This window comes from Equus caballus, chromosome 7 (assembly GCF_041296265.1).
Source record: "Equus caballus isolate H_3958 breed thoroughbred chromosome 7, TB-T2T, whole genome shotgun sequence".
Classification (NCBI taxonomy): domain Eukaryota; kingdom Metazoa; phylum Chordata; class Mammalia; order Perissodactyla; family Equidae; genus Equus; species Equus caballus.
In genome coordinates, this window is record NC_091690.1 from 51771545 (window position 1) to 51788307 (window position 16763).

Sequence of the window (16763 nt, forward strand, 5' to 3'; positions counted from 1 at the left end):
ACCTGCATGGATTGGGCAATGGTTTCTTGGAGACGACACCAAAAGAAAAAATAGATAGATGAGACGTCATCAAAACGTAAAATGCTTCTGCTTCAAAGAAAGTGAAAAGACAACCCACATAATGGGAGAAAATATCTGCAAATCATTTATCCTAGAAAGGACCAATCTTGATACCAGACATAAAGAACTTTTATGAATCAACAATAAAAAGACAAATAACCCAATTAAAAAATGGACAAGGGATGTGAACAGACATTTCTTCAAAGAAGAGATACGAATGACCAATAAAAACAAGAAAAGATCATAGTTAGTCATTAGGGAAATGAAAAAGCCAACAAGGAGCAAAATACTACTTCATACTCAACAGGAGGCTGGATTTAAGAAGACACGTGTTAACAAGTGTCGGTGAGGATGCGGGGCAAATGGAACCCTCCGCCGCTGCTGCTGAGAATGTAAAATGGTGCAGCCACCGTGCAAAACAGGCTGGCAGGTTCTCAGAAGGTTACACATAAAGATTACCACATGACTCAGCAATTCAACTGTACGCACATCCCCAAGAGAAACGAACACACACGTCCACACGAACACTTAGACACAAACGTTCACAGCAGCGCTGTTCCTAACAGCCAGGGAGTGGCAGCAACCCAAATGTCCATCAACAGATGACTGGGAAACAAAACACGGTCTAGCCACACGATAGAGTATTATTCAGCCATAAAAAGGAAGGACGTTCTGATACGTGCTGTGATAAAGAGGAAGCCTGAACACACTCTGCCAAGTGAAAGAAGACAGACGCAGAAAGCCACCAGGTGTGCGAGTCCACTTAGATGAAACATACAGAATGGGCAAATTCCTAGCGAGAAAGACGAGTGGTTGCCAGGAGCCGGGGTGGGGAGTGACTGCTTACCAGGCAGTGTCTTTGGGGACATGAAAATGTTCTGAAACGAGAGAGTGGTGACGGTTGCCCAACTCTACGCATGCGCTAAAAACCACTGAGTAGTCTACTTGCCAAGGGTGAATTTTATGGTGTGTGAATTATATAAAGATGTTATAATAAAAGAAAAGTTTTAAACTGCACAGATGCAACCCATGTACCAGCCGGGAACAGGTCCATCAAACGTCTTCAAGATAAACCCACTGCGGAGCCACATAAACCAGCCGGCTGCCGGCGGCCAGCCCTCAGCCTGCCCTCCCCAGCCTCGGCCCCTCTGTGACCTGGATCTTAGCCGAAGCCTCCACTTCTCTGCGGCATGGTTGATGAGCGTGTGACCACCCGCCGCGTGGCAGCCCAGGCTTGGCTGTCTCTGCTGACTGAGTCCCGCTAAGTGACTGAGACACAGGTAGGGGAGTTGACATGGAGAGGGGGACGGGGTCTGGAGCATCTAATACACATGAGGCACCGTGCCAGGGGCCGGGGCCGACCCAGGAGCAAGGCCCCGCCATCAGGCATTCACCTTCTACTGGGTGGAGACGGTCAATGAACCAAATAAGCAGGTAGGACGATGACGGGGAGTGACAAATGCTTCCTACAAAAATTAAACAGGACAAGAGGATGGGGTAACAAGGTGGGGGCATGTTAGCAGAGTGGCCACGGAGGGCCTCTTGAGGATTCATCTGAGCACAGAGGCCTGATGGAGGTGACAAATGAGCCACAGGGCTATCTGAGGGGAATAGCTTTCCAGGCAGTGGAACCAGCTTGTGCAAAGGCCCTGAGGTGGGACTGTGTCAGAAATGTTTGAGGAACAGTAAGGAGCCCAGTGTGGCTAGAAGAGAGCAAGTAAGGCAGGAGTTGGGGGAGAGGAGGGGAGACAAGTGCTGGGGTGGGGAGGGGAGAAGGAGACCATGCAGGGCCTTCTGAAGGCAGTGAGGACTTTAGCTCTTACACTGAGGGAGCTGGGAGCCATGGCAGGTTCTGAGCAGAGGGGAGGCAGGTTCTCAACAGGCTCCTTCTGGCCATCGTAGGGAGAACGGCCCGGGGTAGGGGGGAGTGACTTAGGAGGAGGCGACTGCACCCGTCCAGGTGAGTGGCAATGTCGGACAGAATAACACAGTTATAAAAACTAACAGCGAAGCTCTCCACGTACTGACACACACAGATCTTTTTTGGAGAAATCAACAAGCTGACGCTAAAATTCACATATAAGGCAAAGGAACTGGACTAGCCAAAACAATTTTGTAAAAGAAGAACAAAGCAGACTCACCCGGCCTGATTTCAAGACCTACTATAAAGCCCCAGTAATAAAGAAACGTGGCTTTGGCCAAAGGTCAGACACACAGAATGGACCCACGCAAATACGGCCAACTGATTTCCGACGCAGACAACTCCACGGAGAAAGAGGGGTCTTTGCAAGAAGTAGGACTTGAACAACTGGACATTCACACGCAAAAAAAAACAAAACTGTAAACCTCAACCTACACCTCCTAAGGCGTACAAAATGAACTCAAAACGTCTTTCTGAGCCACACGGGAACCTGCACATGAATGTTTATATCAGCATTGTTCATAATCACCAAAAACTGGAGACGACCCCACGTCCTTCAGGGGGTGACGGTGAAACAGACAGCGGTCCAGAAATACTGCTCATCTATAAAAAGGATCGAACTGTCGATGCCCACAGCCTGATGGCTCACAAACGCATCATGCAGAGAGAAACAAGCCAGACTCAAAAGGTCGCCTGAGTTCATTTCTGGGACATTCTGGAAAAGGCAAAACCATAGGTGGAGAAGCGATCGGCAGGTGGCAGGGGCAGGAGATGGGAGAGGGGTGACTACAAAAGGGCACAGGAGGATTGTGGGGGGTGACGGAGGCATTCTACGTGCTGATGGTCGTGGCGGTTACACAACTCTCTGCATTCGTCAAAACCTGCAGAACTGTGTGCTAAAACGGGCGGTGTTTACTGTATGTAAATTACACCTCGAGGGAGGGAAAAAAGATAAATGAGCTCTCTGTGTGTGGATACCGAAGATCCCCAAGAAATACTGTGATGTAACAGTGGAAACTGGGTGTAAAGCTGTGTCCGGGGGAGGGAAGGAGAAAAACACACACTCGAATTCTCTTTATTTGCACTGAGCACCTGGGAGGATGCACAGGAGACGAGGAAGAGGCTGCCACCGGGACTCTGCAGGAGCCGCCGAAGCCTCCTGTCTGAGAGTCTGGAACTCGGGGCCATGTTGCACATATTTCCCAGTAAACAATTACATTCAAAAGAACCCTCGAGGGGCCGGCCCGGTGGCGCAGCGGTTAAGTTCGCACATTCTACTTCGGCGGCCTGGGGTTTGCCAGTTCAGATCCTGGGTATGGACATGGCACTGCTTGGAAAGCCATGCTGTGGTAGGCGTCCCACATATAAAGTAGAGGAAGATGGGCACGGATGTTAGCTCAGGGCCAGTCTTCCTCAGCAAAAAGAGGAGGATTGGCAGCAGATGCTAGCACAGGGCTAATCTTCCTCAAAAAACAAAAAAAAAACCCTCGAGGCTTTCAAAGGATAGTGCAGGAAAAGGAGAAAAAGTAACTCAGCACTGGGGAAAGCTGGCAGACGCCACCTTAACCCAGAGACCAAGGTCAACGGAGAGACCAAGGTCAGCATCACCCGCGATAAGCCTTGTTGATGTCACAGACCCCTGAAAGGGGGCGAAGAGAAGGACACCTCATCTCCGTGGTCTTCTTCCCGAAACCCCAGAGCCTCGGTCTAACCATGAGAAAATACCAGATAAACCCAAACTGAGGGACATTCTGCGAAACAGCAAGGTCGTCAAAGCAAGGAATGACTGTGGCGCTGCCACAGATGAGCAGAGACTGAGGAGGTGACGATGACATGCAATGTGGGGGATCCTGGATGGGGCCCTGGGACAGAAAACCGTGGGAGAGCTGAACAAAGTCTGGCTGCCGTTAATGATGACAACATTCCAAGGTTCACTTCTCAGTTGTGAGAAACAGGCCACGGGAAGGGGTTGACATCAGGGAAAGACAGGTGGGGTATACGGGAGCCGTCTGTTCTATCTCTGCAACTCTTCCGTAAATTCAAAGCTTATTTACTTTCTGTAAATCTACAATTATTCCCAAAAAAAGGTTTACTGAAAACAAAATGAAGGCAGGGCCAGCCTGGTGGCGTAGTTGTTAAGTTCTTGCACGCTCTGCTTTGCTGGCCCAGGCTTCGCCGATTTGGATCCTGGGTGCGGACATGACACGGCCTGACAAGCCGTGCTATGGCAGCGTCCCACAGAAAATAGAGGAAGATGGGTACAGATGTTAGCTCAGAGCCAATCTTCCTCACCAAGAAAAAAAAAAGAAGGCGGCAGCAAAACCCCTTTTGACAGTAAATAGCAGGGATTTGGCACGAGGTGGTCACATTCTGCTGAGACTTCAGAGTGCCAAAGATGGACTTATGGAGGCATTGGGGGGGACAGGGGACACTCACACACAGAAAGCTGGAGGAAGGATGTGACAAGAGCCACAGGCTGATGGGAGTGGCTCTCGCAAAGGGCAATAGGAAGCTCGGCCTCGCTCTGTGCCCGTCCTGCAGAGGGGATTTTTTTTACAATGGGTCAACAGTTGAATAACTTGTAATTCACGAAAGAGTTGAAAAATCAAGCTGGCATGTCCTTTCTCATCTGGTGCTGGCAGTGTGTTCCAGTGGGACCTCCCAGCCTCGGAGAGCGGCCTGCCCTGAGCTCCCTTGTGACCTGTGCCAGGCGGGGCCCCAGGACAGACGCCACGGGAGCTGGCCTCCGTCGCAAGGGCTTCCGCCCAGACAAGGGGAACTGGGTGTTGCGAGACAAGCAGGCATGCCAACCCAACCACAGGAAGGCTCCTCCAGCTGAGTCGGGGGCTCACGGCCTCCAGTCACAGGCCCCTGATCTTGATTTAGACATCCCTGGCACCCCAAACCCCACCCCATAGAAAACTTCTGAAGGCCTTGTCCTCAAAGCCAGCTGGGGGCCTCCCGGGTGAGGAGGCTGGGACCCTCCAGAAGGACCCTGCCCAGCAGCACAGAAGACAAGGGCCCCGCAGCCTGGGACAGACGGGCCCGTGTCCCCGACCTGCCACAGGGCTTCCTCCGGGAGTGGCCTGGCCGTGCCAGGGCGTATCACCCGGCAGCCGGGTGTCACCCCAGCTGGGACTGCTCCTGCCTGCTCCACTCGGCTGCCAGCCCCAAAAGACTCTTATCACTGAGAAATGTGTCACGGGGCAGTCTCCGGGACGCCGCCTGCCACGGCTGGGCGTGGGGGTGCCCCCGGGGCCCTGGACGGTTCTGCCAGCCGCCCACTTGTCCACAGCCCACGTCTGCGGTCCAAGCAGGCTCAAGTTCCCTGGAGCCGCAGTGCTCCACGCCGCGGCCCATGGCTGGAATCCCCCGGAGTCTGAGGCCGGTCTAGGAGGGTCTGGCACTGGGCTCCGGCATTTTATGACCACTCCCTGTGGTGGATCCGAAGGGGCTGCCAGGGCTGAGAAGCAATGACCCCCAGCACCTCGTTCTTGGTCCGGGAGGGCACCTGGCATCCATGGGAGGAGGGGAGGCCTGAGACCTCGGGGATGCTCGAGGACCCGGGCCGAGCAGGGCTCACTCCTGACCGGGCTGCCTGGCACCAAGGCAGCAAGTGAGAGTCGGGGGCCCCCACTGGCAGCTGGACGGGGCATCCGTCACCGCAGCCTGGGGAGGGCCCCCTCTTACAGCTGGGGAAGCCAGCCCAGAGGGACACCCATGCCAGGCCAGCCTGGGGGTCTTTGTCTAACACGGTTATTCCTCCGTGTCAGCTGGGCGAACCACAGCCCTCCCCGGAAAGAAGATGCACTGGCTGCTGTCCCCGGAGCACCCCTGCCCCTCGGCTGGCCATGGTCCTGCACGCCCCGGGCGGGCTGTGAGCCCCCAGGGCCGAGTCTGGGGCCGTCTTCCAGCCCCTTCTCCATGACCGTGAGTGCAGTGAAATCAACCCAAGTCTGGTTTCTACGGACATTCATTCAACAAACACACGTGCTCCCACTGTGTGTCAGGACAGGAGGAACATGGAGAGCAAACTCTGCCCGTGAGGACTGACGTTCTGGGGGAGCAGGGAGGCAGAGAGGAAACAAATAATTCACGATCATTTCAGGCGTGAAGAACGCTGAGGCCAACATGGCGAGGCCGGCAATCAGGGGGAGGGAGGCGATCTCAGAGAGGCAAGGTTTGAGCAGGGACCCGAGAAGAGAGGGGCTGGTCGGCTAGAACTCCGGACAAAGAGGAGCTGCAGAGGAAGGAAGAGAAAGGCCCCTGGTGGGAGGGAGCCTGGGGAGTGTCGGTCGTGGCCAAGAGGCTGGAGGGATGAGCAAGAGGGAGAAGGGGTGGAGGTGTTGGGGGCTGCAGGAAGACATAGGTGGGCTTGTACCCTAAGGGAGGTGAGAGCCATGGAGGGTGGTGGGCAGAGGAGGGTGACCTGTGGACGCTGTGAGGGCAAGAGTAGGAGGCAGGGGACCAGGGCAGAGGCGACTGCACGGGTCCCAGCCGTGGAAGAGGTGGGGAGGAGGGGAAGCGCGGCCAGGACGTGCTGATGCGGGAGCATCAGAGAGGACTCTCCGAGCAGTTCCAGACCCACTCTTCAACCCCAGTGAAGCCGCTGCTTGGCGGTGTCCTGGCCACCACACCTGGGGAGGTGAGGGCCACACACCCAGGGTTGGCCACCAACCTCCCCACGTCCTCCTCTCCCACATTCTACACAGAGGTCCCATGTCCACATGCAAATTGGGACTGGATGACTGGAAACAGCCTTAACGTCCCCCACCAAGAGGCAGGGAAATAAACAAAGGTGCCTTGTGCCGTGGAATACTACGCAGCCATGAAAAAGAAAAGACAGCGCCCTGTGAATAACAGGCATGAACCCCAAGCTGGTGGGTCCCAAGCCAGGTGGGGTCTGCTTCCAGCCAGCTCCTGCCCAGCCTCCTCACCTCAGCAGGAAGGCCTGCCGCCTCCTCCCAGAAGCATTCCCTGACCACCATTCCTGCCCCGAGGCTCCCTGTGGGGGCCTCCATCTTCCACTGGCCTCCACCCACTTCTCACCAGCACATGCCTCCTGGGAGGACAAGGACCTCTCTGGCCTCGCTCACAGGGACATCCCCATCTGAAGCAGCCTCTACCACTTGCTGTGGAGGCGCCATTCTCCACCATGGACAAACCCTGGCTGAATGAACGAGTGGGTAGGACAGGGGTTCGGAGGTCGCCACCTGCCTGCCCAGCCCTGCCCTCAGCTGCTTCATCCGTAAAACAGGCCTGCCCTGAAATGGGGTACAGGCAGGTCTCTGCCTGGCAAATGGCAAGGGCACCAAAGACACAGAAAGCCCACCCAGTTGCCCCGGAGTGGCTGAGGTGCCCCGGTGAGCACTGTAAGGACCCCACAGGGTTTAGAGTATTAAGTCAGGGTGGGTGCGCTCTCTGGGGACAGGCCAGCAGACCCGGGGCAAGGCTGGCCACTTGAAACCCAGCATCCTTGGGGAAGCCTCTGCGTCTCTGTTTCCTCATCAATAAAAGGAATCAACGGACCGGCCTAGTGGCATAGTGGTTAAGTTTCTGCACTCCACTTTGGCGGCCCAGAGTTCGCTGGTTAGGATCCCAGGTGCAGACCTACACACCGCTCATCAGCCACACTGTGGTGGCGTCCCACATACAAAATAGAGGAAGATGGGCACAGATGTTAGCTCAGGGCCAATCTTCCTCAGCAAAGAAATAAAAAAATAAAAAACGGATCAAGCCCTGGCCTCAGAGTGGGTGAGGCCCCTTGTGCCAAGGCCCCAGCGAGGATCACGGTGCATGGACAGAGGGTGCTGTCCCCTCTCCTCAGGACGGCCACAGCAACCCCCCCACTGGCCCCCGCCTCCACTCCTCACCCCTCTGGGCAGGTCAGGAAGCTCTGAGCAGCAGGTACAAACATTCCAACATGGAAAGACCTCCAGGATGTGTCCAGCGGTTGGAAAAGAACGAGGTTCTGGAAAGCAGACACATCACAAAAGCAGCAGCCCCTCACGGCGCTGGGCACTTTCTGGAGGGCCCGGCATGGACGCGTGTACAGAAGCACACGGGGGTCAGGCAGCAGACACCCCAAACTGACGCGGGGGGAGGGAGGGGCGGGTGGGCGGTGCGTTCTCCTCATGGGTCACGGTTTCCTTTGTACAAGAACCCTGTCTTCAGGGTCCGACTTGAAGAGTTAAAATTTTGGAAAAGTGGCATCTGAGGGCAGCTTCCTGACCCCCACGTGCCCACCGGCTCTGGCCTCCGTCTTGGCCCCCTTGCCACGTCCGCGGCGGGCACCCGCAGGCTGGCGTGCACGGGGCCCTCTTTCTGCCTCCCCTCTGCCCGGCACGCTCCTCTCTGGAGGCTTCGAGGGGCAGGCTTCGTGGCGAGCGCCCACCCCACCCGCCCCATCGGAAGCAGCCCCAGCCACTCTCTCCCCCCCATTTCCACTGCGCTTCTCCATCTTCAGAATGTCCTTGCTCATTTAATCGTTTACCCCGTCTCTGTCCGTCCCAGTCCCTGCTGGTCCCCAGCGCCCAGCACAGAGTAGGTGCCACTTCAGGCATGCCAGTCAGATGCCCAGCTACCAACCTCGAGCGAGCCCGAGAGCCGGGAGGCACTGCATCCGTGACCTCAGCCCCAGCGCCATGGCGTCCACTATTCACCCTAGTCCCCAAGCCACGGCCACACCTTCCATCCCTGTGTCCCCAGACGTCTGGCTCTGCCCCCTCTCTGGCCTCAGTTTCCCCATCTGCAAAGCAGGGATGCTAAGAGAGCACGTGCCCCCCAGGGGGCTGGGAGCCCGGGGTCAGGTTTTAGCCCTAAGTCCCCCAGGGGCGACACAGGACGCTTCTCCACAAACATCAGCTCTTACTGTGTCACAAACATCAGGCGAAACTGAAGGGGCCACCCAGCTCCCTATTCACACTGAGGCTGACGCCAAAGGAAGAAATCCGCCCCCCAGCAGAGACCTTGCCGCCCACACTAACAGGAGCCCCAGACGCACCCGGGGACAACAGTCTTGTCTCCCCGGGGCCACCCTGCTTCGGAGGAAGGGCGATTTTTTCTTTTATTCGGATCGTGGCTAGTGCCCTATCAATATCTCATTATTGGCTTGATTTTTCCAAAGCTTTAACACAATGAGAGCTTAATGACAGCATGCAATTGGCAACCCTCGTAAATTACGGGTTAGCTGCTGTTTTCCTGCAGTCGAGGAGCCTGTGATTTCGGCATTTTCATTCAAATCGGGCAAAAGCTTGGCAGCAGCGGCTCCGAGCCAAAGGCGAACACCCACAGAGACGCGGGCTCCATGTGGCGCCCGGCCCCTTCCACCCGCGCTGCCTTTGAAAGCTCTCCAGCGAGAACCGTCCACGAGGCCGTCCTCTGGCCTCAGCCAGGAGCGACCCGGCTTATTACCAGGGCATTTCAATCTGCGGACCTCGCGAGGGCCATTATCCCCAGGCGAATAGCTCTGAAAACGGCCCCGAGCCGAGCTCTAGAGAAATCTGTCTTCCTGGGAATAAAGAGAATCCACAAAAGCGAACCAAGAATCACGTGGGGAGACAACCCACCTGTGGGGATCCGGGGCGCACATCTTCCTGGGCGTTTCAGTACGAAAAGACAACTGTTTTGAACAAGCTGGCGTCACAAGTCCGCTGGGTTTGGGACCCAACAGCCCTTCCACAGCCATCTGGCTCAGTCAACCCTCTTCGACATCACTCTGTGCGGCTATTTCACAGTCGGGGGTCTGGATGCGTTGTTATCTAGCCATTTCGCAACTGCTGGGCACTCTGGCCCCCAACTTCCCGCCACCACATTCAACATGGGCATAAAGAGCTCTCCCGGCCAAATATGCGTTCGCAGCCACCTTGCCACTTAGAAACGAACCAGGACCAGGCTCCTGCCAGCATTTCAGGCCCTAGGTCACAGCTGGTTCCGGCTGTGTCCCCAGAGTGAGGGACAGAGCAACCTGCCCACATGGACAGGCACTGGATTTGCATTGATGCCAGAGGAGGTGGCACTGATATTAAGAGTCATCAGGGGTTCCTTTTCTTTAAGGGAAAAGAAATTAACACCGCATGTCAAAGTCCTGCCCCAGGGCTACCACCACGCAGGGGCCTATTATTTCACAGGGATTATCTCATTGATCCTCAGCCCTCCCAGGAGGGAGGGACCATCACGCCCCCATTTTGCAGATCAGGAAACTGAGGCCCAGAAAAGTGAGGTCCTTCAGCTGACATGCGGCACCGCCACACACCTCTGGGCTCTCCCCATTCTAGCTGGCCCAGGGACTTAGACTACACAGGCAAAGGCACTTCAGTTTTGCCCAAAAAGGGTAATAAAAATGGGAGCTGTCACTTCCAAGTGGCTTTGAACACCTAAGATGTGTGAAGGGACAAACCGGCCCAAAGGGCCAACCGCATGCCCCTCAGTGTGGCAGGGACACAAGCCAAGGGTCTGGCACCTGCTGTGTGCCAGGTGATAGCCCTGGGGCACAGCCACATCTCCCTAGAAGGACATGCCACCATCACCAAATGGCAATGCAGCTGGAGACAGGAAAGTCCCATGGGCAGCCGTTTCTTGTCAAAAGAAAAATGGCACCAGGCCCCTCCATGCGTTCACAGGATTTGTTCACTGAGAAAATCTAGGTAAACCTGAAAATCAAAGGCAGCAGCCCTCAGCTTGCCCAGGACCAGGTCCAGAAAGACAGTAACAGTGTCCCTGGCGGCTTTCCCTCTGCTCAGAGCCTTCCCCAGCCCCCAAGGCTCTGCGTGGCCTGCACCCTGCCCCACCGCAATACCTCCCTAACCTCATCTCCCCCACTTTCCCGCTATACTGGCCTCCATGCACACTCCTGCCCCAGGGCCTTTGCACTGGCTGTTCCCACAGCCTGGGACCTCTTCCGGCAGATCTCCACTGGTGGTTCCTCCCTCATCTTAAGCGACCCTCCCCAGGAGGGCTTCCCTAACTCTTCTATTTAAAACTGACGCCTCCCCCCAATCCCCCACGCCCTTTCCAGAATCCGGCTCTTTTTTCCTGTGACAATCTTCTACCTTCCTTCTTCTTTATCTGCCCGTGCTGGAATGCCTCCTCCCCCAGGGCAGAGGTTTTGAAATCTCGCTTGCTGGGGACTCTGTCTGCAGCCCTGGAACAGGGCCGCCGGGCACAGAGTGAACGGACTCAGAAAACAATTTCAACGAGCGAATGAAAAATGCACAACATTTTAAACACTTTTTCTGCACCAGACACGCCTCGAAGCACTCGAAATGGTCTCACTTAATCCCTCACTCCATCCTCAATGACAGGCGCCTGTGACTTTATCTGCCCTAAGAGGCGAAACACACCCAACCTGGTCGCCTGAGTGGGGCCCATGAGTAGATACTGTTGACAGCCCCACTTCCCAGCTGGGGAAACCGAGGCACAGAGAGGCGAGGCTCATAGGATCAAGCCAGCGCCTGGGGTCTTGGAGCTGGAGGCCTCAACCTCAGCCTCCTCCTGCTCTTCTCCCAGGGAAAAATTTCCCAAGCCCTTCCCTCGTGCCAGCTCCTAAAGCTAAATGACACGGTTCCGAGGGAGCCACATCCTCCCCTCTCCTCAGGGCCACAGGTTTATCTGCTGGCAGAGGGGGCACAATCCAGGAGTCCTAAACTCAAAGGTTTCCAGGGCCAAGGGGCTCCGGGCAAATGTGAAATGGGCCTGGGTGAGCATCAGGGAGTGGTGGGGTCTGTGGCAGCTCGAGCAGACTGCTGGTCTGACGGGGCAGCCAGCAGCTGCTGCTTCTGAGATCCAGGCACTAAGTACCAAGCGAGACACCTGCCCAGGGAGGCCAGAGCATGATGATTTCAACAACAGCCATGGGTACAGGGTCCACGCCCCAGGGAGGGTCTGGTTATCACTCCCATTTTACAGAAAAGGAACCTGAGTCCACTTGGCCAAAGTCACACAGTCAAACAGGGAGCCGGACCTTGGGCCCAGGGCCTGTGCTAACCACTAAACTCGAAAGATCCTTGGGTGTTTGCTAACACTACAAAAACCCAGATTTTGATGCAAAACCTAATTTTTCAATGTTGGCAGCTAATTTTTTTTTAAACACCATGCAGGTGAAATCAAAGACGCAACAAGAAGGCTTGGGCCCCCAGGGCCACCGACATGAGTTGACTAGGCCATTCCCACTTGGACCACATTCTTAGAAAATCCACAAGGAGGAGGCAATGAAACGGAGCGGCCCGCACTGACCCTAAGCACAGGCCCTTGACACGCGCTTTCGTCGGCTCCCTGAGACCAGCGGGATGTCCCCCGCACAGGTCAGCGATGCACAGTTGGGCCAAAGTCACAGAAAGAAGTAGGGGCTGGGATTCCAAGTGAGGCCCACCTGCCATGCCCCTGGAGCAGGGCTCCATAGCTGAGAGGCCTCACCCACGTTCCAGAAAGAAAAAGAAGACAGCCCTGTGCACCCCATCCCCAAAGAGAGGCCTTTTTACAACGCTGGTCCTCGGGCCCTGAAGGGATCTTTGTAACGACCCAGGTTGCTTTGCGGGCTTCTGGGAAGAGGCTGCCACACGGGCCAGCTCGGTAGTAGCTGGCTGTCGCCAGATGCCAGGGTGGGCAGAAGAGAAAGGCCAGGGGCAGAGGGAGTGAGGAGAGGTGGGGAGAGGAGAACCAGGGCTCCCAAAGCCAGAGCCCCCAGTTCGTCACTGAACAGCCTCAAGTAAGCGTGCTCAGCTCCTGGAGCCTCAGTTTCCCGCTCTGTAAAATGGGAGCCCCAGCACTGCCAGCCTCGAAAGGCTTCAGTGAAGCCCAGTGTGTCACTTGAGAACCCTTCGTCCTAATTAGCTTGTGTCATCGATAGGAGAGGGACCAGCCCGGTGAATAACAGCCCCGTCCATGTAGGCCTACTGTGTGCTACAGAGGCGCTTTCAACACATCATATCGCTGCAACCTTGCAACAGCCTTGTTGAGGGATCATCACCCCACTTTTAGGAGGGGAAACTGAGGCACGGAGAGGTCAAATAACCTGTGCCAGGTCAAAGGCAAATGAAACAGACAGAGCTTTGCAGACGCCCACTGGAAGCCTGGGCGGGCAGGAAGATGGCCACATACAGGAGCCCACGGCCCGGCCTGAGGACCAGCCAGCCCCGGCTGACCCCAGGTCCACAACTTTCCGCCACAGTCGACAGAGGGCAACTTGCCAGAGGCCAGGCAGCAAAGGAGGAAATTCGTGACACTGAGAGCAAAACCTCAGGCCTCTGGGAAAGCAGGGGCGGGCTGGGCACCCGGCTGGGCTCCAATGAGCGCCAGCCTGGTGGCCTTGGGCAGACGGCGAGTTCCTTCTGAGCCTCCCGCCTCATCTCTAAGGTGGGGGTAACAGAAGCCTGCACCCCACTCGCTCACCGATGGATTCAAGATACTGAACCAAGAAAGAACTCAGCCCTGGGCCGGCTGGACGAACGTGACCCCTCAGCACGGCTAACAACAACAATAACAATAACGATGAGAATGCTGACTATGTTATCGTTTGGCAGCCACAGTCATAAACGGAGGGCTTCCCAGAATGGAGAAGGGGCCGCCCATCTGGGAGGCAGAAGGGCAAGAGGTGGGGGAAGGGAGGGGGCGAACCAACCGGGCTCGGCAGCCTCCGGGCCGCTTCTCATTCATTAGCTTCCTGAATTCTCGACACAGCCCAGAACAGTGGGGTTCACCCACTGGACAGATGGGCAAACTGAGGCTTCTCAGGGCTGCCCAGAGAAGGGTGTATTCCAGTTTTCCCCACTCAGGCCTCATCAGGCAAGAAGTTCCTTCTCAGGCCCCAAGGAGGGCCCTCAATTTGCAAGCTTTAGCTTGGGGGCTGGCCCCTGTGTTCTGGGGCCCCGGAGCACCCTGACACGGGCCAGGAAAGAATGCTGGAGAAAGTTCCCCGGAGTCCTCCTTCCAGCTGAGAAGGGGGAGTTCAAGGATCATGCTTCCACTCCCTTCTCCTCTGCATGCTGCCACGACCCCTCCCCCCCACAGAGGTTGTTAGACAGTCGGGGGCTGCCAGGGCACTGATGGACAGACCAGGAGAAGGACAGACAATTGGACACAGAGACAAAAGCAGCCACTTGGAAGAGAGGAGCCAGCGTTCGCCAGGGACCACGCTGAAAACAGCCCCAGGGAGCCAGACTGCAGGGCCCCTTAGGGCAGAGGGCAGCTGGGGTAACCCCACAGACGGCTGGCTAAGTGGTAAAGCCTGTGAGGGGCACGGATGGACGGCCAGACAGCACAGGTCACCCTGGACAGCGAGCTAGACAGCAGGGGGCTGCCCTGCGGGACTGGCCAGATGGACAGCCAAATGGTGGTGGCAGGGAGGCCGACCCAGGACAGAGAGACAGCCAAGCAGACGGCGGCGGCTGCTCCAGATAAAGAAACAGCCAGCCAGACCGCAGGGGTCGGCCCGATGCAGATCTAGGCAGCACGCTGCGGACAGACAGAGCAGGGGGACAACCCCCGACCCCCAGGCCACCAGATGGGACATTTCACCCACTCAAGCCGGGTCCCCCGCAGTCCGGGTCCGCGCCCCGCAGCCCGCGAGACGCCCCCGGGGCCGGGGCCGGGGTCGGACCGCCAGCCCCCGCAGGGCCCGCCTTCCCGTCCCCGTCCCCGTCCCCGCCACGGGCACGCAGGCGCCGCAGTTACGCCGGCGGCGCAGGGCGCGCCATTCCCGGTCCGCCCTCCGCCCTAGGCCGCCGCCCGCCCGCCGCCGCGCCCGCTCACCGGCCCACGAAGTTCTCGAGCACCGAGCTCTTGCCGGCGCTCTGGCCGCCCACCACGGCGATCTGCGGCAGGTCCAGGTGGCAGCTCTGGCCGATGGAGCTGAAGGCGTCCTGCAGCTTGTTGACCAGCGGGATCAGCTCCTCCATCCCCCGGTTGCCCATGGCGCCGGCGGCCCCCGGCCCGAGCGCCCCGCGCTCCCCGCCCGCCCCGGCCCTCAACGATGCGGCCCCGCGGCGTCCGCGGCCGTTGCTCCCCGCCCGCCCGGGCCTCGGCGCGACGCCCGCTCCCGGCTCGGCCTCACGGTCGCCGCCTCATCCGGTTCTCAGCCGACACCCGACCCGAGCGACCTCCCGCCCGGGCCCCGGGGCTGCGCCCAAAGCCGTCGCGCCGCCCCCAATTGGCCGGCCGCGCTGCCACTCGTGCCCACGAGCCAATGAGAGCGAGGCACGGGCTCACGAGTGAGTGAGTCTTCCCCCTGGGGACCTTCTCGCGGACTGATAGGACGCAAGAGCTGTCGCTATTGTGTAAGAGCCAATAGCGGCGGGAAGTGAGTTGTCAAGGCTGGGAGGCGGTGTTTCGGGAAAAGGCGTGTTGGCACCGCCCACTGGGGGAGTTCCCGATGGGGGCAGAAAAATCCTCCAGTCTTATTGGCAGAAAGACACGCCAGTCAACAAAGCTGGCCAATGATATTAGGGATCGATTCTTAGACACTGGTTTGTCACTTCAAGCTACCTAGTTCCCTAAAAATTTCCCATTGGTTTATATAAATATCACTCCGTTCCATCAGCCAACAAACCGAGAGAGGGCGGGCTTTAACCTCCGAATCCTGACTCTGACTGAAAACTATGTTTGTCAATCAAAGAATCCCCCGTTCTGACTTGTGATTGTTGTCTTTCGGTACAGGGTAAGGCCCACCGTACTCGCTGCAGGGCGCCACTTCGTGGTGGGACCCGGTGGTGACCGTCACCTGTGAGTTTCCGGGCTCTAGAGAAAACTACAAGTCCCAGGATGCATCTCGGCCCCGGGCTCGTAAACCAGCTCTCCGCGCGGGGTCCTGCCGCGCTTTCAGGGTGAGAATCAGGCGATGTTAGCGATTCTCCCGGAGAGGCGGACTAGCGCTGCACCGTTGGCTCCCACCTTCCTTCCCATAAAGTCACGCCTCCACGCCTTTGCAAATGCCGTGCCCTCTCCTAGGAATACTTTCCGCTCACGCCCCGTGTTGATGCGGCTCACGCTCCGTTGTCGTTCCCCGGCCCCTTGAACCTTTCTGAGTTCCAGCGAAACTCAACGGATCCTCTCCCCCGGAAAAGGCACGTGATTATGCAGGCAACGGTGGGGGTTCTGGGCACTGAGACCCTTGACCTCTTGGAAGAGAGGCGGGGCTGGGTAGAAGAATTTTAAGAAAAACGACCCACAAGGTTTGGCATTGCAGCCTTGACCACAATCACAGACCCTGGAGACACCTAACTGCCCGACATGGAGCTCGTAAATACTATGCAACAGCTGCAGAAAAGACTGAGGAAGTCTTTGTGTACTGATGTGTAAACAATCTGAGATATACTAAGAAAAAGAAAAAACTAGCAAGGGAGAATACTGTTTGTGAAGGACGCTGCCATTCATGAAAAGAAATGTACCCATGGACAATTTCTGGAAGAATACACAGACTGATCAAAGTAGCTGCATTTTTATGCTGTTTGAATTGTGGATCCTACAATCCTATTACTTCTCAAATGAAAAACCTTTCTTCTAAGAGGACTCGGTCTGTAATTGGCCCTATCTGGGTTAGATCCTGGACCTGTGTATTTTGTTGGGTGATAATGACCACGTGACTTCATTCCTCTGAACCTGTCTCCTCATCCGTAACATGGGAAACGTAGCTATACCTGCATCATAAGGTGGCAAAACTTAAATACACGACAGCTTTTGAGAACAGTGCATTGCACTGTCATCATCCCTGTGTTTACTGACAGGACGATGAGGCCACATGTGCCAAGGGTCAAGGCAAAGAGCATGAGCTACTTCTTCGGTGGTGACC

The 16763-nt window shown here is 56.7% G+C and overlaps 1 protein-coding gene across 14 annotated transcripts in view; it reads right to left on the bottom strand.

Moving 5' to 3' along the window:
* DNM2 (dynamin 2) overlaps positions 1-14942 on the bottom strand; it is a 78608-nt gene extending 63666 nt beyond the window's left edge. For 5 of the 14 annotated variants that reach the window (XM_070274098.1, XM_023645406.2, XM_070274096.1 and 2 more), the window contains exon 1: positions 14729-14941. In XM_070274098.1, the coding sequence (XP_070130199.1) occupies positions 14729-14889 (161 nt within the window). In that variant the 5' untranslated portion in view covers positions 14890-14941. Of the gene's footprint in view, positions 1-14728 lie in introns of all 14 variants that reach the window. The other 9 variants (XM_023645408.2, XM_023645403.2, XM_070274097.1 and 6 more) reach the window with 3 other exon arrangements.
* Positions 14943-16763: the final 1821 nt, after the last annotated feature.